General features: G+C 44.4%; 1 protein-coding gene across 9 annotated transcripts in view; it reads right to left on the minus strand.

Moving 5' to 3' along the window:
• The window catches only part of AKAP13 (A-kinase anchoring protein 13), a 207,907-nt gene continuing 180,550 nt past the window's right edge, over nt 1-27,357 (minus strand). For 6 of the 9 annotated variants that reach the window (XM_088172624.1, XM_088172630.1, XM_088172627.1 and 3 more), the window contains 21 exons: nt 24,440-24,507; nt 23,922-23,988; nt 22,626-22,761; nt 21,584-21,696; nt 20,879-21,025; nt 20,048-20,298; nt 19,283-19,408; nt 19,060-19,177; nt 18,294-18,542; nt 16,071-16,147; nt 14,562-14,743; nt 14,398-14,480; nt 13,894-14,073; nt 13,001-13,165; nt 11,849-11,917; nt 10,873-10,943; nt 10,313-10,357; nt 9,108-9,158; nt 8,318-8,767; nt 6,288-6,600; nt 1-5,496 (listed from right to left, as the gene is read on the minus strand). In XM_088172624.1, coding sequence (XP_088028750.1) covers nt 5,447-5,496; nt 6,288-6,600; nt 8,318-8,767; nt 9,108-9,158; nt 10,313-10,357; nt 10,873-10,943; nt 11,849-11,917; nt 13,001-13,165; nt 13,894-14,073; nt 14,398-14,480; nt 14,562-14,743; nt 16,071-16,147; nt 18,294-18,542; nt 19,060-19,177; nt 19,283-19,408; nt 20,048-20,298; nt 20,879-21,025; nt 21,584-21,696; nt 22,626-22,761; nt 23,922-23,988; nt 24,440-24,507 — 3,011 coding nt within the window. In that variant the 3' untranslated portion in view covers nt 1-5,446. The remainder of the gene's footprint in view (nt 5,497-6,287; nt 6,601-8,317; nt 8,768-9,107; nt 9,159-10,312; nt 10,358-10,872; nt 10,944-11,848; nt 11,918-13,000; nt 13,166-13,893; nt 14,074-14,397; nt 14,481-14,561; nt 14,744-16,070; nt 16,148-18,293; nt 18,543-19,059; nt 19,178-19,282; nt 19,409-20,047; nt 20,299-20,878; nt 21,026-21,583; nt 21,697-22,625; nt 22,762-23,921; nt 23,989-24,439; nt 24,508-27,357) is intronic. The other 3 variants (XM_088172626.1, XM_088172629.1, XM_088172628.1) reach the window with 3 other exon arrangements.

Consider the following 27,357-nt stretch of genomic DNA (forward strand, 5'->3'; position numbering starts at 1 on the left):
TCAGACTTAAAATCAAATTTATTTAGAGGAAGAATGACTTTACAAGAGGTTGATACTGATAACTAAAAAGGAAGATAAATAAAAGCTTGTTACAAAACCTAATGGTTTCTGGCAAGTTACAGAAAAACTGAAGAATTTTACAGTCAATAACCTGCTCACTTTTTACATAATTACAAATTAACATACAGCAATTAGGTTTTACCCTCTTCTTTAAAAATCTTTTTCCCCAACTTTTTTCTTTATGGGTTCAACATGAAAATGCAAAGCTTTTTTTTTTATTTATTATTTTTTTATTTAATAAGAAACAAACCAAAAGCAGAGGTATATCAGGTTATTATAATACACCTCAATGTTCTGGGAATTACTCAAGTGCATTCCATATTAGTACAAAATAAACACCAGGCTAAACTTTAACCATAGGCGAACTGAACCGGACACAGATTTTTCTTTCTTTTTTTTGAGTCAGTGTTTAATATTGATAAAGAAAATAGTAGGATTACTTTAGAGTATGGAAAGGATGGATACCTATAGACACCTTAAATACATACAAAGCTCATAGCTGTATGCAAAGCAGTGAATGTTATCCTGTTCCCCCCTCCCCCCAAGCAATGGAAGCTGAATTACATTTGGGCAAAGCATCAGTGTCAGTGAAATGCATGTGGAAGGAAAGGGCACAGAGCCCTGGAAAGGCAGGTGGGAAGGGAGCTGGCATTACACTTCTCACGACTGAAGAGCACAAGGTGTAGGAGATTTGGCCAGTTCAGGTCGCCTATATTTAAAAATTAGCTGTATCACCAATGAAGAATCGTGGACTGCTGCCCCTTCTGACAAATGAAGCAAGAGTTATGAGCAGCAGGGGAGGTTTTTTATTTTAAAGGGTGCCCTAAATCATGATAAATTCCCAAACCTGACCAGCAGGCAGAATAATTTCCAGAGTTCTGGTTAACAAGGAATGTTTTGTGGGATTTTAGCAGATACTCTCCTGTGTCCCCTGCCCAGTCCTCCCTTGCTCCATGCCAGATATCCTAGACAGCTTCCTTGGGATTTGGCACCTGAAGAACCTCTTCTGACTAGGTGGCATGTGGAAGGACTGGAATTGGGTGTTTCAGCAACAGCTGTGAGATATCCTAGTGACTCATGGAAGGTGCAAAGGTGAACAGACTCTCTGGATGCAAATCCACACAAGCTGATGGAATTACTGTGCTGCCCAGCACTGTCACACCTTCAGAGGGAAGAATCCTGTCTTGGGGAGGATACCTGGGAGGTGTCCCAGTGGCCTGGACAGTAAATACCTTGGTGCATGGAAAGGGTCTCACTTATTTGGATGCATCCCCTCACATCTCCTTCACTCTGAGTTTCTCCAAGAAAAGGAGCTGGAGGGAAAACCACTGGCAGGGATTCCCTACCTGCTGTGAGGAAGGCGATGATGAAGCTGACATGGGCTCTCCTGGGGGATGTACCTGAGCCACGAGAAGCCAGCTCTCTTGTCCTGCCATTTAACCTATCTGCAGTGGGACTGTATTCAGATTCACACCCATTTTGGTCTAAAAATAATACAAAAAACTTGGCCCTTTCTCCTCTCTAGAGGAAAAGCCAAACCAAACCAGGAACATGCCTACTTGAAGCTCTGATTTTGCTGGGGATACAGAGGGGGAAGCAATGGCAAAATTGATTGTCTCCAAATAACCATAATTAAAAGGGACAAGACCAGTTCCATTTAAAGTGCTTTGTGGCATCAAACCAACATCAAGTTACGTGTAGAGATGATCACTTCATTTAAAAGAAGCAAAGACCAAGCCCATACAACCTCATCGAGTCTCCCATCCTTTGCTACAGCTACTCTGCTGCTGGGTATTCTGGCACCCCCAGCTAATACTGGCCACTTCTGTACTAGTCTGAGCCCACACTCTCACTTTCCCTGGACACTGAAACCCCTCCTGTTGGGCAGTGGAAAAGACCAAGCCAAGAAAAGCCCAAGAAAATAAAATCTGATTTCTGCCTCCCATGAAACACCAGCACAAACAACTCCAAGAGCCCTTGCAGGATCCTCTTCTCCTCCAACAACATGGGCTTCAAAGAGATGTTTTTTAACCTACGCTGAGTCCCAGGAACTCAATGCAAAACAGGGTGGTTTGGGTGCTCCAAATGGTATCTAGAGACTGGCTCTGGGAACTAGCAACAGGCTGGGCTGAAGAAATAACATTCTTTCAACAACTGCAGGATGGATTCCAGGCATGGAACTGGAGCAAATGCAATTTTAAGGCCAGGAAGAGGAAAGGTTTTGGTGCTGCCAAGCTGGGACCATACTCTAGCAGACAATGCTAGACAACCTTCAGAGATCAGAGCAGGAATCTGACTCTAGGAACCTATGCCAAGCCTTTCCAAAGAAAACCTGAGATGGGAAAAATAAAAGGCTAAAGAGATAAAAACAAGCCCTTACCTTCCTACAGGTGAAAGAAGGAGGAAGCAGTGTGGGAGGAAAGGCTTCATTCCAAAAAAGTGAATCATACAGTAACAGACATCCTCCAGGGACAAAGGTCTGTCCACCAGAATTTAAGACACAAAGAGCTTTGATACACAGGATTTCTGGTCAGTGTATTTCTGACTCACACCTGTGGTTTCTGTCAAGGAACCACATGGACTTTGGGAGATCACTTAGCCAATAGTATCTGCACTTCAGGCACTGAATGCTCTTTTTGATTTGCACAGATCAGGAGAGATGGTGAAGCCAGGTAGACTCAACCCTGCTGCCCTGGGTCACTCATCTGCCTTTTGGTGCCCTTCTCAGAGCCATGGGACGTTGCTGTGTTGTGAATATAGCATGTGCTGGGACTGGGGAAAAGACAGTGGGATAAACTGAAAAGTTCACAGTGGCAAAGGCTGTTCCAGACTGAGGCGAACTCAGACAGACCAATGCCCTGATCTCTGTTCACACAACAGTAAATGAGCCATGCACTGCTTTGGTTTCCAAAAATTTCAGCTTGGCACAACTTAATTTCTGAAGTTGGTGGTTTTCTTATGAAAAAGATAACACCACACTACCAGCACATGCTTCCTTCAGCTCCCCTAGGGTCCAGGAGAGCAACTGGAACCTCACATCACTGCAAGGCACTCCATGCTTTGCTTTTTCCCTTGCCTCCAAAAGGAACGAGAAAACCTAATCAAAATGTTTAAACAAGGAAACTAATTGGCAGGAGGAGCCTTGTCTGAAGTCACTGTGTCTTTTTTCCAGACTTTTTTTGGCTGAAGATGCTCTGCTTTGAAGAAAGCTCTCAGCTGAAATTGTGTGACTTTAGGAATGGAATGAGCTGCAAAGCAGCACTGCCCAACCGCATGGTTTGTAGGAAATAGGGAGATGAGAACATTTGGTTTACCAATCTTTTGGTAAGAAAACAAAACAAATAAACAAACCAAAAAAATAAAGGGGGAAAAAGAGAAAAAAACCTCAAACTATTCCCCAAACAAAAGCAAAAGTAAAAAGAAATAAAAAAATAAAACCAAGTAAACTTTTTTAAAAAACTCTTTCAGATAAAATGAAAGATAAATATTTTTGCAAGCCCTGCTTGCAATTAAGAACAAGCACCAAATAATGTTAAAAAAAACACAAATAAAAATAAATCTCAACCCTTTTTCCTTTCTTTTTTTTTCTCCTTTTCTTTTGAGTTTTAATAGTGTAGAGAGCTTCCAAAGCAAGCAGGGCTCCTGCATCAAGACAGCCTAGCCCAAGCATCCACCTCACCATCAATGCTGCTGATACTCATCAGCACTAACTCTGAAAACTGCTGCAGGTCACCAGCTCATGACAAGCCTGAGAGCAAACTGAAATCAAACAATAGTACAAGAAGAGAAATTATTTGTTATTTCAAAGAAAAAAAACTGGTAGGAAAGAAAATGCACCTGACAGCTTCAAACTCTTGAGAAAAATCTTGACCTATTTTGAAGCTGGTAACCATTTACAAATCCACTTGGGTAATTCCCCTGGCAGGGTTTGGAATAAAGGTGGTTTTTGAGAAAAGTGTGTCTCGTTGCATTTCTCCTCCCCTGCTGAACACATCCCACTCTACGACTCTACAGACATCCCACAGCTGGCACAGCAAGAGCTGCCCTTGGACCTTCCTGTTCTGCAGGGACACTCCACCCCAGAGGCCATGGGGACACGCCATGCTGGACTCCAGACCTGTCCCACAGGGAGTTTGTTCACCAGAACCTTTTTCTCCCCAAAAATGGTTCCTAAGAGCCAAGTATTGCACAGCCACAGAGATAGGAGCCACGTCCTTGGATCCTGCCCTGCTATGTCTCACTGACCTGCTCAGACACTGCTGCTCTCACTCTGCCTCAGAAACGAGCAGGGCAAGTGAGAAAATCCAGAGAAACAGAAGCCCAACGGTAGTACAAAAAGCAGGCTAAGAAAAACACAAAGAATAGAACAAAGATCCCTAAAAGAAGATTTTCAGCCACCCCCCACTCAATCATTAGGCTTGTATGGAGATGTCAAATGCAACTGGAGAGCTCTATTCCAGCAAAAACATAATCTTTACGTCAGGGATGGGAGGGAATGAGCTGGAGCTCAGTGAGATTGTGTAAAAAAAAATGTTGCTTACTGTTGTTTCCATTTGAACAGTCTCTTCTGGCTCCCTGGGATTGCCTTACCAGCCCACCAAAATTCTCTTTTCTGTGCCATTTTAAATACACCCAATAATGTTCTCCTTCACTCTGGAAACAGTTTGACATTTGATTCCTCTGCCCCACAGAAATCGTTCAGAATGATTTTAAATTTTTTATCCTCTGAGTTGTTGCTTCTGAATGTTTCCTGGTGTAAGGTACCCTTCTGAAACCAAACAGCCCCTATCTCATGAACACAAAAGGGGTGTGCAGGTCACTGTGTTACAGCCAGAGCAGTAAGGGCAAGATATTTAATATCTACACACTCCCTGAAAGTGGTCAGGTATCATCTATCCCCACGGGTGGACCTTGGCTGTAGGGACTGTAAGCATATCCCAGTGGATACATAGATACATATATGTATATATACAGTATATCTATATATGCCAGTGTGTACGCACCATTTGTAGAGTCCTAATCTTTTGCTAAATGCTTGGTTTTGGTTCTTTTCCCCAGAAAAGGGGAATCTGAAGGCACAGACCTCTTAAGGCTATGTTCTCTCATCCTTTAGCAGTAAGAAGAGACAGACATCTACCCCAACCCGTTTGACCCCAGGTTTGCACGGGGAGAAGGTCCTGTGTGCCATGCAGGCACAGCCTCTGCAGGGAGAATTCACCTAAAACCACAGGAGAGGCCCTTATCCACCACTTAGCAGAGTTCAGAACATGTTTTATTTAAAACCTCCAGATGCTTGTCCAGCGCAGGCACCAGCCACGGGCTGTGTCACAGGCAGGGAGATGTCCACGGTGCCAATGCCACGAGTGACCACTGGAACAGTCTGTGCTCAGCAGAAGATCTCCTCACCCTCTGGAGGTGCTTCTGATGAGTGAGAATCTGTAGCACCAAAAAACATCATGTGGGAATCACTATGGGAACACAGGGACACAGCAGGCAGAGCGGGGCTGTGACAGAAACCCCACTGTCTGCCAAATGCACGGGGCCCCTTAAAAGATGTTCAGTTCCCTGATGAGCTACCATGAAATTACACCTTGTAATGGGTGAGATTTCCTGTGCACAAGCTGGAAAACATCAGTGAGCTAGCATGAATGAAACTGGTCATCTGAGGCCATGTGATCCAATTTCATGTGGGTCAGAGGTTTGAGCCGCAGCTCTGAGTCCTAAGGGGATGCACAACTACCAGACAAAAAAAAACCCTGTATGTTTTTGTTTCAGATCAAGAGACAAAACAGACCAGCTTGAGGGGAAGGGAGTGGCCACCAGAAGGCTTGTGGGTATCACTTCCAAACTGCCACAGAGCTAAAGCAGACATCAATGCCTAAGGAGCTGCTACAGCTCCTTCTGAAAGCACTGACACTGAAGCAGAACATTTTCCTCCTTGAAGCAGAGAATCCAGCCCGTGGAGGCTGCTCAGGATGGGATGGGAAGAAACAATGAGAAGAATGTGTGTCCCTCTAACAACCCCGGGGAGTGCAGAACAGGCAGAAAAGCCCACGCAAGATCACTTCAAGCTGGGAAGCCCACTCAGCACTGCTGCTCTTCCCCATCCCTGTGTCACCATCCTCATTTAAAGCCAGACTTTGTGGCTTCCACACGTTTGCTGGCTGAAGGAAAACAGCCAGCTTACCAATCCTGAAAAAACACCTGTGAGCTCCCCTGACACTCACCAGACTGTTGGGAGCGATGTCCCCTGCCCTTTTTCTTCTTTTCCTTCTTCTCCTTTGGTTTGGCTAAACTGAAGAGGCGAGTAGGCATCTGGGTCTGTTCCTCAGCTGCCTTGTTAGTCTGGTTTGTTGTGCTAAGCAAATGGAAAGTGCTTTTCTCTTTGTGTGTCCTTGAAAGACTGTTCCTTTTGGGGGAGACAGACAGTTCTGCATCAAAGTGCCCTTGTTTAGGAAGGGAAGGGTTCTTCTGCATGGAGGATTCATCAATGCTGGACTGGGAGGAGACTCTTGCAAGTTTCTCATGTAGATTTGAAACCTGGAAAGGAAAAGTGTTTCATGAAAGAGGCTAGCAGAGAACATGGATAGAAAAGGCATGTCCCAGACCACTCACAGAGGTTGTTCTTGTGAACATCCAGCCCATTCACCAGGTAAAACGTTGTCCCCATCTAGGCAAAGTACAGAGAGAAAAGCCCTCTCTGTTCAAAATGAAAAAAAGAGGCATACAAAGAGTAACACTCCACTATCTTTTGCTCCTACATGTACTCTGCTATGTATCAACAAGCCAAGGGCAAATATTCTCTAAGATCTCAATAGCAAGACTCACCTTGCATCGTTTGCACACACAGATGGTGGCAGGAGGCCAAGAAGCAGCGTGCTTCTCTGGGAAGGGAACGCCAGCACACGGCACAGGAGCACCATGTGTCAAAGGAAGCCTTCCCAAGCAAAAGATGAAAGCAAAAGCATTTTTCCTGATTTTTTTTTCCCTAACGGCTGTCTCAGGATGTAATTGAGCTTGCACATTCAAAGGGAAGATCAAAACAAGCCCAACAAAGCTCGACTGAATCCTCTATTAATAGCTCTGCAGTGTCAGTCAGATACCTGCCTTGAGAAGGTGCTTCCTTCTCCTAAATCTCTTTAGGCCTTGCAGGCATTTTACCTCTCAGCCTCTCCCAGAGCATCCATGCCCCTTGTCTACAAGTGCTTGAAGCTGGAACAGCTTCACTGGCTGCTTGGAAAACTTCTGGCTTGATCAAGAGCCAGGTGGGAGGGAGCAGGACCTCCTTTGGTGATTAGCTTTTTAGAGCTCACTTCTCAGCTCCACAATTAGGCAGTTCAGGCATCCAAAATCATTCCCATTCTGCAATCCAACATCTATCGGCTACAGCTCGAAGCAAATTACAGTCAGAATTAGTGAGTTACAAACAAACAAATGATCAACAGGCTTAAGGATTAAATTCAGTCCATGTTTTGCCAATGGTACTGGCTCTCCTTAATCAGACTGCTGTACAGCTGTAAAGGAATAAACCTTAGCTTGCTGAAAAATGCCCAGACCAGGATCTGTGTGTGCGTTTTCATTTGTGGCTGTGAGCACTCAGACACCAGAAGCCTCTTCCAGCAGAGCTGGGGACCTTTGCTCACTGAGCCACAACTGGACTGCAGGTGCTTCTTCTTTTCAGGACCAGGGCAATGCTATCTCTTTGCTGGATATTGAGAATGCTTTTGGAGATGGATGTCAGCATGTGAAAGGCCTTGCCCTGCAGTTATCAGCCTCACAAGTGTTTCTTGTGGAGGTTACCCACAACACTTAGGCTGGTTCTGTGAGGGATGTCCCCTCTGCCTCACCGCTCCCCAGCGCTCAGCCCTCAGGTGACAGCCAACATCAGGCAGTGTGACCCCCTTGGGAGTGCCTGGGGCATCTTCCCTGGGAGCCTGCCACCTCCTCTCTGCCATCCCCCAGCACACAGACAGGGAAGTGGGGAGAGCACTGGCTGCCCAGCATTGGCCAGACACCCCCAGTACACCATGAAGAACCAATACTGGCAGTGCCTCAGCAGCTCCAGAAGTGCAAAAAGTGCAGGACTGCCCATCATATGCACAGGAAGGCCAGTTTTAAATACCAATCCCCACATGTGTGGAGCTGGGCTGGCACCGGCTGTGTACCCTGTGAGGGGCATGCAGCTCACCCAGGAGCTGGCTGGGAGCTCCCTGCAGGGCCCAGCTTCCCCAGGAGCCTGGCTGGTGGCATCATTTACCTGGTTGTGGTCAGGCTCCTGCCGCATTTGAGCGAATCGCTCCACGTCCTGCTTCAGCTGCACCTTCTCCCTCTCCAGCTGCTTCTGCGCCGTGCGGAGCCTCTCCAGGTCGAGCTGGTAGGCCGCCTTCTTCACCTGCAGCTCCTCGCGCTCCCGCTCCAGCTCCTGCCGCAGCCTCTGCACCTGCTCCTCGCGCTGGGCCAGCTCGGCCTCGTGCTCTGCCAGGTCCTTCTCCCGCACCTCCCACTCCTTCTCCCTCCTCCGCTTCTCCTCCTCGTGCTGGGTCTGCAACTTCTTCAGGTTGGCCAGCTCCTGGCGCTGCTTCTCCAGGCTGCGCTGCTTCTCCTGCTCCAGCAGCGAGGGGGGCCGCAAGGCGCTTCGGCTCAGAACCCTCTCGTTCAGAGCCAGCTTCTGGTCCTCGATGTAGGTGTCCTGCTGCAGCACCACGCCCTGGGGAGAGCACAGAGAGATCACTGCAGCATCCTCTCTGTGGAGACAGGCCCCTTCCTGAGAACCTCAGGGTGCTGTACTGAACCCCTTCTTCTCCCACCAAACTTGCAGCCCAGCACTGCTGCCTGGTTACCAGAGCACGCTGGCAAAGCATTTCCCTCAGCAGCTTCCCAAATTCAGGCCAGCATTGGTTGCAGGAGCTCATTCCCACAGCCTGCAAGCTGGCCGTGGGGTGTCCAGCCATGCAGGGCTGTGACATGAGAAGGGGAGACAAGAGGCAAAGCACAACTGGCAGCTCAAGCAAGCAGTGTGTGGGAGCAGGATGAAGGGCTAAGCCTACCTGCAAAGCACTGAGCAGCTTATGGAGGCTGGTAATGGTTTGGAGGACCTGCTGCGAGAAAACAGAAGCGTTGCTGTTAGATCTCACTGGGTGCTGGGCACGTGGACAGCACCCTCTCTTGCTCTGTGTTCCACCAGTGGGTCTGACAAGCTGCACAGCCATCTCTCTGCACCCTGCTTTTGCTCACTCTTCCCTTGCAATGACTGCATCAATCCCCAGTACACCAATACAGCCCTTGAATATCTCCCAGAAGTGCCTGGCATCACCCTCCTCTCTTCCCTGTCATTGCAGCAGGGGAAGGGACACCTGCAGAGGCACCTCCTGGCACAGAGCTCATGAGAAGTCCTGGGTTGTCTCTGCAAATCATTTCCCACAGCATCAGCTTGCTCAAGAACACGCTGAGTAATTGAGATGAAGCCCAGAAATTCACTTAAAAATTTCAGGAAAAAAATTTCCAAGGGTGAAAAAAAAAAGGCCATCCTTTAATAGATGTAGACTATTTGTACCCTTCTCCCCCAGGTGACCCATAAAAGACCCATCGCCACCAGGCAGAAAAGCTTCACTACAGCAGGCACACAACTGCAGCAGGTGTGTTCATGGAGGCTTTCTGAAAATACAGAAGTGCAAACACCTCATGCATCAATACAGAGCAAGCTACTTTGGAGTGCTGCCCTATCCCTAAATTTAGCCCAGCTAAAAATTCCTCTGAATCTCTCATATCCTACAATTAATTTCAAGAAGAAAAAAGAGCACTTCAGTATTTTCAGTAGTGAAGTGATAGCCAGTATTAAGAGAACTGCTTCTCATTTTGTCATTAATGCTAATTGGGAGTTATGAATGTGTATCAAAGGGAGAATAGAAATCTAATTGCCCCAATTCACTGCACCTGCAACATAAAATTAAGCTCTCTCTATCTGCAGATGCACAATAAATACAGCCCTGTGCATCCTGGTGGTAATTAACCCTTGCTGCTTATAATCAGCACATATCATCTTGCTGGCAAGCAGATGACAATCAGTGAATTCCCTGTCTAAACATCCAAGGTTAAACAAATAAATGACACAGTGGGTTCAGCTTAATGTATTTAAAAGTCTAGATGTGCTTCAGCAAATTAAATGTGTTTTCTTCTACATTATCACCTATTGAGACAAATTCTCTAGCCATTTAAATGAAGGGAACAGCTGAGCAATGGAATCAATTCTTACCTCGTTATTCCTTTTCAGCATGAACATCAAATTAGCATTTCCACCCTATGACAAGATCACAAATGTATTATGAGGACAATGAAAAATCATAGCAAATGTCTTCTGAAGCTGAACTAATGACATATCCATTAAACATTCCTCTCCACCTTCCATTTCGGGAGAATTCATGCACGTTTTTAGGCCACTTAGAATCATATAGAATAAAATGTTAATTAGGTATTATTTTGCAGTTACGTGATGGATCCATCCTCAGAAAGAAAAGGTGCAAGGTTGTAGCTGACCTTATAATTTCTGTAGCAATGCAAAATTAAACACATGCTTTGTCTGACCTGCAGACAGATGGTAGCTAAACCTGTGCCGCTAAGGAGTATACCTGATGTGCAGTGGCTTTCAAGCCAGTGGTTTTGGGTGCTTATTTCACGTTTTATTTTATTTTGTTTTATTTTTAACTTATTAGGATGTACCTAATTATCAAGAAATTTTCGGGCATTTTTCAAGGCTAGAGCTGTCATTCCTGGAATCTGAACTCAGTGGTGGCAGACACACAAACCAAGCTGTACCTTCTTTAAAATGCTGTCTGACTCTGTCCTCCGAAGGTCCTGAGCATCATCGCCTTCATCTTTTGCTCCACCTAAAGGAAGAAGCCAGCATTGACATGGGTTATTCAACATTTTAAGGCAGAGATGAACTTGCTAAAGTCTGAGAAATTTAATACAGGAAACTCACATGTTCCACAAAAGCGGACACAGAGCTCTTGACATTTTAACTAAATGAATTTGAGCCCTAAATATATGGAACACGTCAGCACTACCAGAAAAAGTGGATGTGAATTTAGATTAGGGTTGACTTTGGTTTCAGAGAACGTGCTGATAAATTCAGCACACTGCTATTAACTGGTGCTCTGTCTAGCCCCTGCACTGCTGTCTACTACCACAGAATACTTGCTGAGAAGACATGAGGCAGCATAAGAGCAGATGGAGGATGATAACAGAATCATACCAGGGTATATTATTGCAGGTATAGTTTCAATGCCTCTCTTGTGCAAGGTAATTTGCATCTGGGTCAGATACTGCTGTGCAACACCCTGTGTAATTCTATGCTAACAATTTATCATTAACCTTAGCTATCAGATACCTGGATCTTCAAAGGGACACTGGGCTTTTCTTTCTAACCTCCCCCTGGATGGCTCATATCAGTGCTCCTGAGCAGGACTGAGCTGACCTGTGGGGACAGGAGGGCTCTGACCCTCCCCCTGTGCTGCCCTTCTGCTCAAAAGGAGTCACACAGACCTTCCAGCCTCTAGCTCTTGCCAAAGCTCTTGTATTCCTGTTGTCAGCTGAGATGCAGCCAATGGGGAAAACCCACACCTGCAGTGGCAACCTTCCTTCTGCCACTCTTAAAGATAAATAACTTTTCATAAACATGAATCTGCAGCAGCATGATGGACATCACACCTGATGTGAAGGCCCTCTCCTCCCCCCACCCCCAAGGCTGGCTCTGCTATTAAAGGCTGACCCTGAAGTCCTCCTAACAGACCTGCTCTCCTGCGCCACGTCCTGGGACCTTCCACCTCTCTGCAGGAGGAAACTCCTCCCTTCTGCTTTGCTGGAGGGGAGAACGAAGGGGAGTCAGGTTATAAACCTTGCCCAAGGTTTCACAGGTTGTGAACAGAAGAACTGGAGAGAATGCCAGGTTTCATACCTCCTGGGCAAAACAAACAGGCCCTGCATTCTTTCCCCAAAATCTCCCAAGACCCTACAACTACTGAATTAGAATCAGAGGGTATTTCTACAGAAAACTTAGATCTGGATAACAGTCTGAGGTTGTCCCATTCATCACTGCAACAGAGAGAGGCACAACCCTCAACAAACCCCTCCAGTGTGAGTATATTTGTCATCATGATGACAAGGCCTTTCTCCAGTAGAACTGGGAAAACTCTACATAGTTCTCATGTCTGACTGTCTGGAGCTAACATTGCTCCTTTAATGCAAGAGGTCAGACGAGGTCCAACGATCCCAGTGCTGAGACAGACACTAGCACAGCAAAACTGGTTGTATTGGGAGTGTGAGTGAGACCACAGAGAAAGGAATTTGAGGACAGAGAAGTTTCTGATGACTAGAGCAAAGAAAGAGGGCATTGGGAAGCAGCCAACTATGCAGCTGAAATAAGTAGTCACGCATTTCTTTGGGAGAGACTTAATTGGAGGAATAATACATGCAGATGTAGGTGGAACATAAATGCATAGAGAGCAGAGACAGGGGAGAAGGTGTTTGATTCAGCAATATCCACATCCATTTGTAAATGCAACAGCATCAGGCTCCTGCTGGGAAGAGAAGTGAAGAACAAAGAGCAGACCTGTAGATATTACAATAACAACATGAAGAAACTAATTTATTGAGAAGCCAAATGCTTTCATGTGGCACGTAAGTAAAATAGCAAGTATTACTTAGAGAGAGCACAGAGAGGAGTGAAGAGTTCAGATGTTTAACCCTCACATAGCCACAGGTTCTCAGCTACCATCAATCCACCTGTACATAGGCTTTTTTCCTAATCTCTGATTTAATCTATCAGCTATTGTTGGAGAGGAGTTGTGAAACCCAAACCACCAGCTGAAGTCCTTCTGAAGCAAGAGGATATGACGATGTGTATTATTAAGAAATTCTGATGTGCACACACAGAACTACTCACCCTTGGAGGCATTCATTTGATGACTGTCAAATCCTCCAAAAGTTTCTGCCCTTCTAGGGAGTGAGATGGGGCCAACTCCTCCCTCCTGATCCATGGCAGTGCTGCTGACCTGCTGTCCGAGGGCAGTGCCCAGGCTCCTGTTCACCAGGTCTTGCAGCAGTTCAACTGAGAAAAAGCAGCAATGTCTTTGTTAAAGCCCCTCTCAGGTTTCTGAGCTATTTTCATCCCTGCCTGAGCTCAGGTCAGAAATTATTTGGTGCATAAAGAATGTAGGTTTCTGTGACAATGATATGAACAGTACACATTGCCCCTGCAAAAACTCACACTGTCTGACCACTAATTCCAATTCTTGGAGCTCTGGACAAGCTTAAACCTCCCTCTCCTCCTTCAGGCAACCTCGATATCCTCTGACAACAACATTTAATAATTTTAGCCTCTACATAGATCATATTGGAAAGTAGCCTGAGTTTCCACCTACCCTTGCCTTTGTCATCAGAACTGCTTGTCCCTTGCAGGCACCACAAGCACCTGCTGGCACCCAAGCCCCACTCTCACATCTTGCTGAGACTGAAGAACAGCAAAAGCCTGGATGGTCCAAATTTCAGCCAAGGATAAATGCCACGCTGCTCCTGATCCCAAAGCAACTTCAGTGTATGGTTTTCTTTGTGCTGACTTTCCTGCCCTCTTTCAACATCCTCCAGTATCTGGTTCCTTTCCTAATCCTCATGACGTGTCCCTGAGACAATACCATGAGGAGCAGTTTCTCTTTATCTTGTTATTCTGACAAAGAGAAGATGTTCCCTGCAAAATTGGTACTTGAGAACTGATGTCTTCACTGAAGGTGACCAATTATAGTTGGTTACTATAATTTACATGTTACATGACTGGCTCACCTTCATTTATTGCAGTTTTCATGATTGCCTCTCCTTTTGGAGCCTCTTCTGTGCTGGCTCTGAAGAGCAGCCTGGAGTCTGGCACCTCCTCCTGCACAGAACTGTCTGCCATGTCCTGGAAGATCTTTGTCTTCTCCTCCAGCAAGAGCAGGATCTGTTTATCCTTCTGCTGAAGTTGTTCTGTGGGGGTGAACAGAAAACAGGGATGAAGACAGAAAATAAAAGCTTTGGCGAGGAAACCTGAGCTATTCCTGAGATACTGGCCCCATCTAGTGGAGCATGACAGTATGTGCTGGGTTTGGCAGCAAGACAGTGCCCTGGGCAATCTGGCACAGCAGGCTCGGAAAATAAATAATGCAAGGAAGGCAAACTGCAAACCAGGACTGCAGTTATTTGCTGGATGCTGGATTGAAAAAAGTCATAGTTCGACCACAAAACCCAGCCCAAAAACTCCCATATATTTTTCCATAATGGCTCCCCAGCTCTTTTCCAGGCAGATTTTACCTTTCAGTCCTCTCAATTTCGCATCAGACAATTTCTTTTCAAACTCAGACTCACAAGGGACTCCTTCATCTTCATCTCTATCCCTGGAGAGGAGACATGGCCCAATTACTATAGGAACACACCCAGGGCACCCCCTGCCTCACAAGAACAGCTGAGTGTCTCACATGGTGTGCATGGTGTCCTGGATGATCTGTATCCAGCTGTTGCGCTCTTCTTTGGAGCTGGCATGGACTTCCACCATTTCAGGAACGTCTCCACCCATGCTGATCAGGAACAAAGCCTTCTCTTCATGAGCCACTTCCCGTACAATCAACTTCTTCAGAGAGATCACAGTGGATTTCTGGTCCTTCAGATAGAAATAAATGGGTGAGGAGGGTGACCAGAGCTAGCTCTCACATTCAAACTAGCATTGAAAATGTCCCAATAAACCACAGTGCTACATCTCTCAGGTTTGTAAACATTTTCTGAACATACTGGCTAATAAAAAAAAAATAATAATTTCAGTGGGGTCAAACAAAAGGGATGGGTTTGCTTTCCTCCAACAGTTCTGTAGGAAAAGCAATTTTACCTCACTCCATTTCAAAAAAGAATTAATTTCAAATTGACTTTGCGGTTTTGTAAGCTGTACCATATTTGCTCTGATCTCATTTCCTCTTGACCACACTCTCCCTGTCATTAATATCACAGCTCCTTATACTTGGTGCAGCTTGCTAGCCTGCTTCACACTCAGTGTCTTCACCACCTCTGTCCAGGATAAGAGTCTTGTTTTCCAATCCCACAAAACCTCTGCTGTTCTCAGAGGCTCAGAGCTGACTGCTATGTGAGGACCCGTGTGAGGTGATGTTCACAGTGTACTATGGCCTCTGTGTCATCAGCCTGCTGGGTTCCAAAGTCCCCAGGCTGCTGTGTCACCTGCACATGAGTCAGGCTCTTTGTGCACTGTACCACATGCTACAAGTGGGGCGATCTGGCTCACCAGCAGGGCTTGTATGCAAATCAGCTTCCCCTGTGTGGGGCACTGAGCCCGTGCAGAGGGTTGGTGGAACTGGAATAACAAATTATCAGCTTTCAAAATGCTCAAAGAGTGGAAAGGTCACAAGGTTTAGCCAGTCTAGACCATGCCTGGACAGCAGACTCCATTAGGCACTAGGTTTTCTTTAGCAGGTCAGTGTGTCCAGCCCTTTTCAGGGGGACCTACCCTCAAACCTAATCTTTTTGCTCCTGCATATTACAAATATATGTCTCTGACATTTATTTTCAAGCTGTTCTGTTTAATTTACTGCCCTGGCATTTCACCTCACTGCCACCCCACAGCACTCACAATGTATTTGGACATTTCCTTCTGCTGAGGTTCATTTTTACAATGTTTGCATTATCCCCTTGCCCCCTCCCAGCCCAGCCACTGCTCCAGTGTGCACAAACTGCAAAGCACAAGTGTTTTGAGTGGCAGGCAGGTTTTCAAGGCCAATTATCAGCTGTGCCAAGGCGCTGCAGGAAGGGGAGGTGGGGCATGAAGACATGTTTTCCCATCAAAAAGAATCGAGTCTGCTCGGCAAACAAAAATGTTCCGAGCAAGAAAATTAAGTTGTTTAGCAAGCAATTGCTGGCTTTGCTGCATGACACAGCATCATGGGCCTCTCACATAGAAAATGAAAAAAAGGTTGAAGCCTTACCAGTGAGGCAAAGACATACTTCTGGTCCTTCTCCTGAAGGAACACGAGCATGTCAGAGAGCAGAACAGCCTGGACTTCTGCAGAAGAAGAAACACAGCAGTGAAATAAAACCATACAAACCATCCCAGAACAGATTTCTTGTAGTAACACCAGTGCTAGGGAGCAGCAAGGCTGGTTTTGCAAATCCTGGAAGCAAGATCAGTTGTCAGGAGGAGCAAAGGCAGTTCCTGGAGATGCCAGATCAGGTTAGCTCTGAACCAAGCTTTGCATTAAGCAGGACACATCAGCACCTGGGCATCCTGCAGGATTTGCTCTCATCCATTGGAGCAGGGGTGCTCCTCTCCAGCCATATGCTCACTACCAGTTAAGACATGGGCATAACAGTGAAAGCCAGAGACATTTATTCAATAGAAGCTCTGTTTTCTCAAACAATCAATATTTCAGCCCTCAAGCAAAATATCTGCACAGGAAGTTTTGGGTTTTATGGTTCTCTTGATGAGTGGTTTGCAGGGTGTAAATTATCGTGCAATAACAACATTTGTCAGCTGCAGTTTCTTTCCCAGGAAATACTGATTTCAGGAGCCACCAGTAATTCTGCTCTCAGACAAACACAACTCTGAGGGGAGCCTGAGTGAGACACAGGACCTGGCTTTCTTTCACGGGAGAAGGAAACACAACCTCAAGCCAACAGAGAATTTTAAATCAGTCTTTTCCCAGAGTACATGTAGAGCCTTCCAAGTCTCCTAATAACATATCATAAAACTGCACAGCAACTACCAAGTGTAATGCCCCACCCAGACCCCTCGGTACAAAGAGGTTTTGTGTAATGTACTTGGGAAATCTTGTGACAGAAAGGAAGCAAACCAAAAACTTAAATCATCCCATGGGTAAATCCTTCCAGTCTGTTTTGGGAAGACAGAATCCATTCCAGCTAAAAGAACCACTAAACTTCAAGCAAAGCTGCAAAATGAAATCCAGGCTCTGGGAGGTTTGCAGAAGGTGGGATTTGACTGCCTTTTTCTCTGTTCCATGACTTTGCAAGAGGGGAAATACTTTTGTTTAAACAAAACTTCTTCCTATAGTTTTCAGTGCTCCGTTTCAAATACCACCAAAAAAACCCCTGAATATATGAATGATCTACTCTCTCCCTGGGTCTACAGCCTACCCGCAGGACCTACTTTCCTTGGGAGTTTCCACTACAGACATGTTTGTTCATTTCTATGACTAAGAAATGCAAATGGAGCCTCTGCTTATCACAATTTCACAACAGCAGCAGAACTTGCTTCATCCACCATCTAAAGGCAGTAGTAGTCTCGGGTGTCTAGAAATGATCTGTAAACTTCCTGCTTCCAAAACCTCAAAATAAATCATCCCCCATACGGAATTCCATGTTATCACCACCTCCCTGCACAGCACGGCATCAGGCTCCCAGGCCCCATTCATGCCCACAGACCGTAATTTAATCAGCTAATGCTGCAGGGAGGGAGGGAAGCACAGCCTTCCTGCCAAGCCTGAGGCACAGCCCTGTCTGCTCTTACTGCTACCGTGGTCCCAGCTGAAAGATTCCTTGGGAGATTTAGTGTTCAATTCAGTGGAGTACTTCAGTGCACAGCATCTTAAAAAAACTACTTCCACCTGATAACAAAATGCAACTCAAGAAAACACTGGCCCAACAAGAGGCAGCTGCAGGGACACCAGAGCCTCTCCTGAACAGTTCGTGTCAACAGCTCAAGAGCAACAAATGTCCAGGACATCTCCCTGGATCCCAGTGCAACTGCTGCAGACCTGCTGCAGACCTTGGAGGGAAGGAAAGGCCCAGGAAATTGAGGCTGGGTTCCAGATTTAGCCAGCACAACTCCTGGAAGTGTGGCACAGGCATGGAGATATGACTCTATGCTCTGGGCAACTGCAGCCCAAATCGTGTTCTCGTGGCCCAGAGCATCCCTCAGCAACTCTGCTCCTTGGCTGACACACTGAGGTGTCACTGCCACCCGAGCCCTCAGCAGGCACACAGTCACCAGGAGGAAAAGCAGCTCTCCATCACTCCAGAACCCACACAAGGAACTGGAAATGCAATGGGCAGTGAGGGTACAGCAGGGGAAAGCTGTACAATCTATCAAAGCAGAAGAATAAATCAAAGGTGGAGGCACCAATCTGAGGACTAATCCTACACCCAGAGAAGGTGAGCTGCATCCTTCCACAGCAGAAGGCAGGACACCTTACCTTTTAACCGGCCAGCTGAGTTTTTTAGTGAAACAGGCCCATCTCGGATGAGCTTCCGATGCCTCAAGTCCTCTCTTGCAAACATCTGGCCACTCTTCATCCTCATGATGGACTTGCTGTCTGTCCGGTTATAAATCTCCCCAAGACGCATTTTCTTTTCATAATTACTGACTTTGCTATTGACTGCAGCAATCACATCTTTAACGAGGTTTAATGACTGAGTCAAGTCTTCATGTTCCACTTCATTTTCTTTAAAAAAGAAACAGAAACATCTTGATTTGACTTTGCCTTTGTGCAGTCTAACTTCCCAATTTTACTTCCTTCCTTCCTCTTCTTCCAAGTTCCCACATTATAACTTTTTAATACTTAAATGACACATTCTTCCCCCTTAGAGAGAGTTTCACAAAACTTTTTACATATACCGGCTGGGAAATATTCCAATATACTTTGCATATAAGACAGCAGAGATGAAATACACAAATTAGCTATATATTTTAGCCAATACCAAAAAAAAACCCAAGCTGAGAGATTTTGGAGTCTAGGCATGTTGCTCCATAATTAGGTACAGACAGACTTCTAACAACTAAATTAAGGTACCTAAACAACTAATCCTAAATGGAAGTATGGAATTGAGCTATCTTGTTGCAGTGATGTGAGACAACAGTGACTGGATTAGCTGGTAAGAAAATCTGCTTCAGCTGTAAAGGATCCAAACCTCACACTGGACAAACAAATACGTGCTTAGAATAGAGGAACTGGTGCCTACCTTTGGTGTACTGCAGTATCCTTTGTAAAAGGACCGGGTACTTTGTGATTCTCTGTGTTACCAACAAAATACATTCAGGAATCCCAAGACGCCTCACCAGGGAGCTGCTCATTTTTTTCTAAGGAACAAAGATGAAAATTTCAGTTCTGCAGCAAAACACTCCCCTGGAGTGCAGAAAGAACACGTTTTTCCCATTGGCTACATCTGCCCTGCCAGGTCCTACCTTGACAAATGCCTGAAAGCGTTTGTCCTTTGAGTAGAGATCTTTGAAGTAATTGACGGCCTCGTTGTGATGCCCGCAGAATTTGCCGTACGTTTTCTTCATTCGCTCAGCATTCTCCCCAGAGAACTGCAAAGAATGGGACACACAGCTCCAACCTGCACTGAACTCCTGGGCTGACATCCCAGCAGTGGGGCTCTCAGAAGAGCATCCCAGGCTCTCAGAAGAACTTGATGAAATCAAATTAGTCCAAAGCATGCTCGACCATGCAAGCAGATCACTAGAGAGTAAAGAGCTGATCTGGGGACTTCACTGAGCTCACATCTACAGCAAAATCTGTGACTCCACTCACATGGCTTAAAAGCCAACCACAAAAAAAGTCAAGACAGACAAAAAGAAGACAGAAACTGTGGATAAAGAAAAGTAAAACCTGACCCGAGTTAAACGCCAGGTCAGTAACGCAGCCAAGAAACACACTGGGCATAATTTGCTATGAGCTCCTGCCTACACTCCAGTCTTTGGTCAAACTGTTTTGTGCCTGTCAGTGAACACATCTCTTTCCCACAAAATAAACTAAATAAATTTTCAACAGTGGACCTTCCTCTGAAAGAGCAAAAAGTGCTTCAAAAAGCAGAAGCGGAGATTTTTATGTGTGAAGAGTAAAGGTGCCATCAGCTGTGCTTATCTGACAGGCACAAACAGGAGGGAAGGAAAAGCATCTGGCTTCCAGCTGTGTTTTTAGAACTGCAACCATTTTCCAGCACTTACTTGATTCACTAGGATGTCACCTATCCTCCTGATAACAAAGTTCTTTTCACTTTTGTCTGCCAGTGACTCCTTTTTCCTTTCCAGAATCCGCTGGAAAAACTGACTGTGGATGTGCAGCAAGTTTTCCAGGCAGGGAAAGATCTTGTCCACGACTTGCTGGTCATACTGCAGCTCCTTTAACATGGCTGCACTGTACACATCATTCATGATCTTCAGGGTGCGGACGTGGTGCATTTCTGTCTGCATCAGCTCTGGATAGGATGAGGACAAGAGTTCATGGGTTACAGAAATAGAAAAAGCTGCCATTAGAAAGCTTTTCCATAACTGGGCTTCTCTAAGTGGCTTAAGAAAATTTCACGTCAGGAATTGCAACATGAGTCAAGAGTTTAATGTGTGAGAAAAACACAGGGTAAGAGGTGTCCTACAACAGAGAGCTTTGCTGGGGTCTCAACCTTCAACCCTGGTATCTTCTCCTTCCTAACACCTCACTGCCAGCCTCCACATATCCCCTTTTTGCCATACAGGATGGCTCCTGAATCCCTCAGGGAAAGACTTCCTAGTTAGCTGCTTGTGCTGGAACCCAGTTTGAAAGTCATCAGCAGACAAATGAGGAGAGGCAATTTCTGAGGTTTTTTGATGGCTTCTGGATATGTGAAATGCAGAAAGAAAGCTTTCACAAAATACATTTCTAGGACCTTGAAGAATGAGAGTCTGGCTTTTGAGGAAACCAAAGCAATGCTCCTATTCATAAGGCTAAAGGTTCCCAAACCCATGCATATGAGTAGATCGAGGAGCTGTTTACAGTGAAAAGTGAAGGTGGAGATGTCTCACCGTAAATCACATCTTGTCGTTTGACAACATCTTTGTATTGCTGCTGTAGGAACTTGCTGTCCACTACTTGGCTCCAGGACTCTGCCTCCAGCTGCTTGGAATCTAATTCCAGGTCTCCCATGAGCTGTCCTTCATTCATGTCTGCACCTTCACAAAGCAGTGTAAGTGCCATTAAGACGTGGGTAACTTGCCCCATTTGAGATTCCTGTCTAATTTATTTAGGTTTAGGCATTGTCAGTCATACCACATACATCACACACATTCTCCTTTACTGACACAAATGATCACATACCATATAAAGACTTGTTCTGAAAAACACTTTTAAAGGTTATTTCCTAGTTTCCTGTTCACCATTTTTACATAGACCAAATTCTAGCTCAGATAATGTATTCCTAATCTGCCATGCAACGACATTGCAGTTAAATAAAAAACCACAACAGAAGAGCAAATGTTTGTCCCTGAGCTAAATTCCAAGTAACTCAACTGTAACTGAAACCTTCTAAATGTTTTTCCATAATTCAATGAGCTACAGAAATTACTATGTGGGGCTTTGTTTTAGTTTATAATACTAATACTCTGAGATTAAAATAAATGGACTTTAATTGTCCATTATAAAAGAAGACAATTGCTGAAAATGGATTTTCTATTTCTCGAAAGCAGCACTGAGACCTTCCTTCTCCTATAAATTTCATGGAGATCTCTTACCTTCATCAACCAGTGACTCCATGGATTCATTAACCCGGCTGATTTTATGTAAAGAGTCTGTTGACTGCGACAGGAATTTCCAAGTGTGTATTAAGCTGTCATCATTCCCAACTCTGCAGAAAAACAGAACACAGAATATTGTTTATGACAAAAACCCAGCCAAATGTACTTTCAGATAAGCAGAATAAATGCATTTTAAATATGAATTGAAAAACAAAGCTAGCACTGCATGATTACCTACAGAAATGTGCTTTTATGAGTTGTTTACTAACTACCCACCGGAGCTCGAGAAGCTGTGAGCACTACAGTTATGAGTGACGGTGCTTTCCATAAAGAACCACTCCTGAGGTTTATAGTTTGGATAACTCCATTCCAGTCACGTCCCATCCCCATTGCCCTTGGAGCAAACAGTGTGAAAAAATGCAACACCAAAGGCTATACAAGAGTCCTTATCACCAGTTCTGAGAAAGATCAGAAAATGGACTATTAAATTCCCCATGACTAGCCAGGACATCGAAACTGCTCAGAATATGCTAGACCCTGCAACTGTCTCACATGTAGAACTGCTCAATGTACAAGTACAGCAGGAACCATAAATTAGATTTTCTTCTATGTTTTCTTCTAATGAATTATATATAATGTGGTCTGAAACCAGGAAGACTACAGCTCTGTCACCCTCTTGTTATGGACAGAAAAGTTAACACTATTCTTGTGTGCTTGCACAGTATCCAGCCCAAGGCAAGGGAATTTCCTCCTAGGAGCCGAGAGCATCCCTGTAAAGTGGTCTTGAATTTACCAGGCCAACACAGCTGGGCTTTTGAACTCCTGCCATGACTAAACTAACTCAGACAATCAGATCCTGCAGAAGACAACTGATGGTATCATACAGAACATGGCTATTTCTCTGTTTGTGATCCCTTTTGTACCTTTAATGCAAGTCACAGCACGTGAACTTATGTGTGTGTGGGTCATCTGATGCTGCCGACGTTAAGAAATCCAAATCTTGCTAAAAACAAGTCAGGTGTGCAGGGAGGAACCTTACCCTGCAATGTTCTGTATGGAGACACTTTTGGAGAGTGCAGTGGGCTGCTGTGATCTCCTGCTGCTGAAGGTGGAGGTGACGGTGCTTTCGTCGGGAGTGAGGATTGCGGAGCGCGGGCGCTCCTTGGGCTGCGAGCCTGCAATGGAAGGGTGGGAGAGCAGTCAGCCCGTGCAAACACCTTAACCACTGCTAACTGGCATGATGATGACTTAAAAGGATCCAGACTCTGAAATCCACAGCCTTTTCTTTCTAGAATCATCCACAGGGGATGTCAGCACTTAGAACAGCCATAGAAGGGAAGATCATTGACCCCTGTGCAGAACTCACTGCACTATGCTTGAAATACCCAGGTGGGACCTGCAGAAACACACCTGGGAAACTGAATGTAACTGTTTTGATAATTAATTACATGTCCCAATCCACCCTGTTGCCTTTTTATTTCCCTGGGCCCATATAATTCTTGCTATTTCTGGTCAAACTCTTTGAGATAGGTTTCTCTTATCAGTATGTACCACAGAGAAATAATAATCCTAATTTCATTATATCATCACTTACCTTTAACTAATCTGTTTATATTAATTCCAGATTTTTCCTTCTTCAGATGCATTTCTGTTCTCTGGAGCAACACCTCTGAACTTCACGATAAATACAGTGATTATAACTGTATTATATAGTGTGGTTCCATACAAGCTATCATTTATCTTATCAAAGCTTATCACTTAAACTTATCAAATCATGGCCCTATAAAACCAGCCTGGACTACTTCACACCTGTTCTTCATCCTTGGTCACACTGGGTCACTCTGCAGTACAGTGAGTATCTCAGCAAAGCCAGGAACAGTTTGTCAGTATTCCTCCTACTCAAAATTAAACTTTCTATTTTGCCTACTTCAAAGCCCAAGACTATTTAATTAAAACAAAAATAATTGTGTTTTGAATCCTCTCCACTTAATACTCATAGTCGGATTCTTTCCCATGTCAGACACCATGGACATAGGTTGCATCTTCCAGATTTTGTGGCCTTAACAGGTATAGGCATTCCACAAGCTAAACAGACAAGTGATTTTTCTAAATCTGAGATGATTTTACATTTCCTTAAAGCTACACAGACACTTCAGAAGGAGATGAACTCTGTACAACTTCTGAAGTCTCAAATATTGCTTAGCATGCACAGAGAATGCTCTCATCCCTGCTTTGTTAAAAGCTTATTTTTCATAATATCAAGTATCCGTTGTCATACAGTTTAGAACAGCAGACACAGACCACTCCCAAAGCAAAGGGAAAGAAATTGTCTTACTTTTGTTTCTCATGGTTACTGTGGGTAATGAAGAGGTATCATGTGCCTGCAGCATCCCTCTCTGTGGCTGAAAGAAAAATGAAATTCACTTTAATTTCTTCCTCCCGTCTCCCAGAAGGTTGTGCCATATAACTAAAACAAAAAACCTAATTTTTCTCCTGAAGCCTCTCAGTGTATGTATATCTTTAAATATATTTTTATTTTCCCTGAATGAAATGGGCAAAATAACAGATGGAGAAATGTGCAGCAAATATGAAAATGTGAAAGTGATGACAATACTGAAGTGAACTGAAATCGTAATTGCACAAACATGATTTAGCTTGGAGAAGCAGGTTCCTTGCATTTGGGGTAAGCAGGAAATGTGTGTTCCTCATATAAACAGTACATTTAGCAGTTTTCATTATGTGAAAACTTCACCACCGAGGCTGAAGTTCTTTACAACAAACTGGAAACTTTGTGACATGTGGTAGAAAGTGTTATAAATATATATATTCAGTAGAGTGGACGAAATCTCTTACCTTCATTTTGACCTTTGCACAAGAAGCAAAACTCTCCTTACAGCCTTTATGAACAATTGCATTACAGTCTGTCAAAAAAACCCCAAAACCAAAGAATTAAACAAAACTCCACAGACAACAGGTCAGTTTTTGCTGCTTGTAATCTGAGCTGTAAACTTACACAACTGAGAATTGTAACTTTAAGGCATCACTGTGGTTTACACAAGTAGCTACAAATACTGAGAGAGGCTGCTTTCCAGGATAATTAGCCCTTTGTTTGTTAATAACATTTCCTCATAGAACTTAACAGGAAATTCTGTTTAAAAATCAATGCAAGGTTGAATTGCCAAGGGTCTTAAATTAAACGAAAAAAAGGAGAAAAAAAAACATGATGGCATTATTCCTCTGAAAGTAAGGTGGAAAGCAGAAGACAAAGATAAATCAATTGTAGGGCCAATATTTCTCTGAAAAGACAAATGCTGTTCTCATCAAGACAAGGACTATGAGATCTAAAAGACAGGAAGAGGGCAGGGAAATTCATTTACACAAACTCAGACATCAGGGGTGAGATCTACAGCACAGAAACCAAGTGCTGTACTGCAGGGTTACCAGCAAAGGCAGCAGGAGCAGCATCTGCCAGGGACCATGCTGGAAACTGGACTGAAATTTTGGTCCAAAAGCACCACATTCACCAAGGCAAAGACCATCATGCTTAGACACCACCCTTTGCTGCATATATGCCAGAGCAAAAGCTGGGTTGTTTGGTTTTGGTGGGTTTTTTTAATACTTTGAGTCTGCCTATGATCTCTGCCAGCAGATTTCTGGGAATCAAAGTTTTCAAAGATTATTAAAACTGCCTTTTTTTTCCCATATGAATTGAGAATTGGGTTTCAGGCTTTAACTCTTTTGGCAGATGAAAGATCACAGTTCAAGATGAGTTTCACTAGCTTAGAGAAAAATATTTCCACTCATTCATGACAACACTAACACAGATAATGAACTGTATTTTACATGCATGTTACACTGTAAGTGTGAAATTCTGAATTATTTCTTGAAGCAGAAAAAAAGGAAAAAAATTCTACGTCCAGAATGACAAAATATGCTCATGTTTCTAGAATCTCGTTACATTTGGAATGACTCAATAAAAGCCAGTAATTCGGAATTTTTGACAGAGATAAGTGTAAGGCCATAGGGTGCTGCTAGGCTGACAGTGCCTCACAATTTCCTGTGCAAGAGAAGACAGAACAAAGCAACCTGGAAACTCTTGCAAAACCCACAAGCACTTTAAGTCTTCAGACCAAACAAGAAAGAGGAACATAACCTGCTCCTCTGGTGCATGAACAGAAGCACTGAGACAATTCAGAATCCTGAAATTCACACTCAAGCCTTGAAAGCCTAAAGGCAGCTCTTTAATGTGTACCATTTGGCAAAAAAATTGGATTGTGTTTAAAAAATCTGGTTGTAGGACTTTATTCCTCCAAATCAACTCTTCAGCAAGCAGGAAGTTCCTCTAACTCCTCTGCGTCACTAGTATTAATAACTAAAACCCTCAAAACCCTATTTGGTGCATCACTGATCATAAAAAAAATAAAAAAAGACAAGGCAGAAAACTATTAAAAATTAGGCTTTTTTCTTGCCCATTTGTTTCAGAGCATGCACAATCTTTCAGCATAGAGTAGAAGTTTCAGGAAGCTGGGGGCATTGCTGAAAAGCTGAGACATTGATTTAAAATATCCAGTGCTTTAAAAGGCATTGAAAGTCATCCAGAGGTGAGACAGAGCAGCAGTGGTAGCACCAGCCTACAACAGCACAGGAGTATCAGAGCCTCTGCTGCTGCTCATCCATCATTTCCAAAGCATCTGAGGTTGATTTTAAGATGCAATGGGAGAAAGAACCCCTCGCTGATGTAAGCTCTCAGCTTAGGCCTTCACCAAACATTTTTAAATGACATTTTCTGGCCAATGCAGAAAACTTACAACAACTTTCCATCGTACCTTGAAAACAAAGAAAGAACATCTGTGCTAAAACATACGAGATTGTTGGGTTATTTTAACTCATTAGCATACAGAGCATTAAACTGGGATGTATTTGATTTTCTACATGGCTTCAGAAGCTGCTAAGAAAGTCGAGGGAAAGGCAGAGGATGCATTTGAGAGTTTGTAATTGTTGATGTTTTACATTTCCCATCAGGCTGACACAGAGTATGTCTCAGACAAACAACTCTGCTGAAGTCTCTTCCAGAAACTCAAAAGTGTCATTTGGGATTCAGCTGGCTGCTCCTTCCCCTGCTCACATCCACCAGCAGCAAAGAAGGCTCCAGCCCGGGAGCAGTTCCCACAGTCACTTTGACTCATTGCTAAGCTAGTGGAGTAGAAATGTACTAATAGTGAGGAAAGTCTTTTTCCACTGAGCTATAGTGGGAAAAAATGGGTTCTGTCTGCATATTCTATAGCTTTGGGTTGCTGCATGAACCAAGCAGGATTCTGGTCTCGACCACACAAACCTTATCGAGCTACAGGCATGAGAAACTGTCTGATAAAAAATGAGAACAAAATCCCCAATTTATCAGAAACCCTCAGTGAGGTTCCCCTCCTGCCTGCCCTGTGCTGCACGTCCTTCTCATGCAGACAGGTATTTGTCATTTGACCTGTGATGCAATTTCTTGTTCAAAGGCAGCAGAGGGTCAGTAATTCCTTTTTGGTCCACGTGGTTCCCACTGTGGGCTCACCAAACCCGTATTTCAGAGAACTAAAGCAATACACCACAGATGGGTGGGACATATTTTCCTCCATTGGAAATAGAAGCCATGATCCAAGCCAGCTGTCCCTGTCCCTGTCCTTTAAAGCACCTCAGCTCCAAGCCACTACATGCAGCTGAAATAACCAAAGTTCTCCTGACGGATAGAGCCCAACATGGGGTAGAAAACCCCACAGCCTGCT

This window comes from Sturnus vulgaris, chromosome 13, assembly GCF_052056855.1.
Source record: "Sturnus vulgaris isolate bStuVul1 chromosome 13, bStuVul1.hap1, whole genome shotgun sequence".
NCBI lineage: Eukaryota > Metazoa > Chordata > Aves > Passeriformes > Sturnidae > Sturnus > Sturnus vulgaris.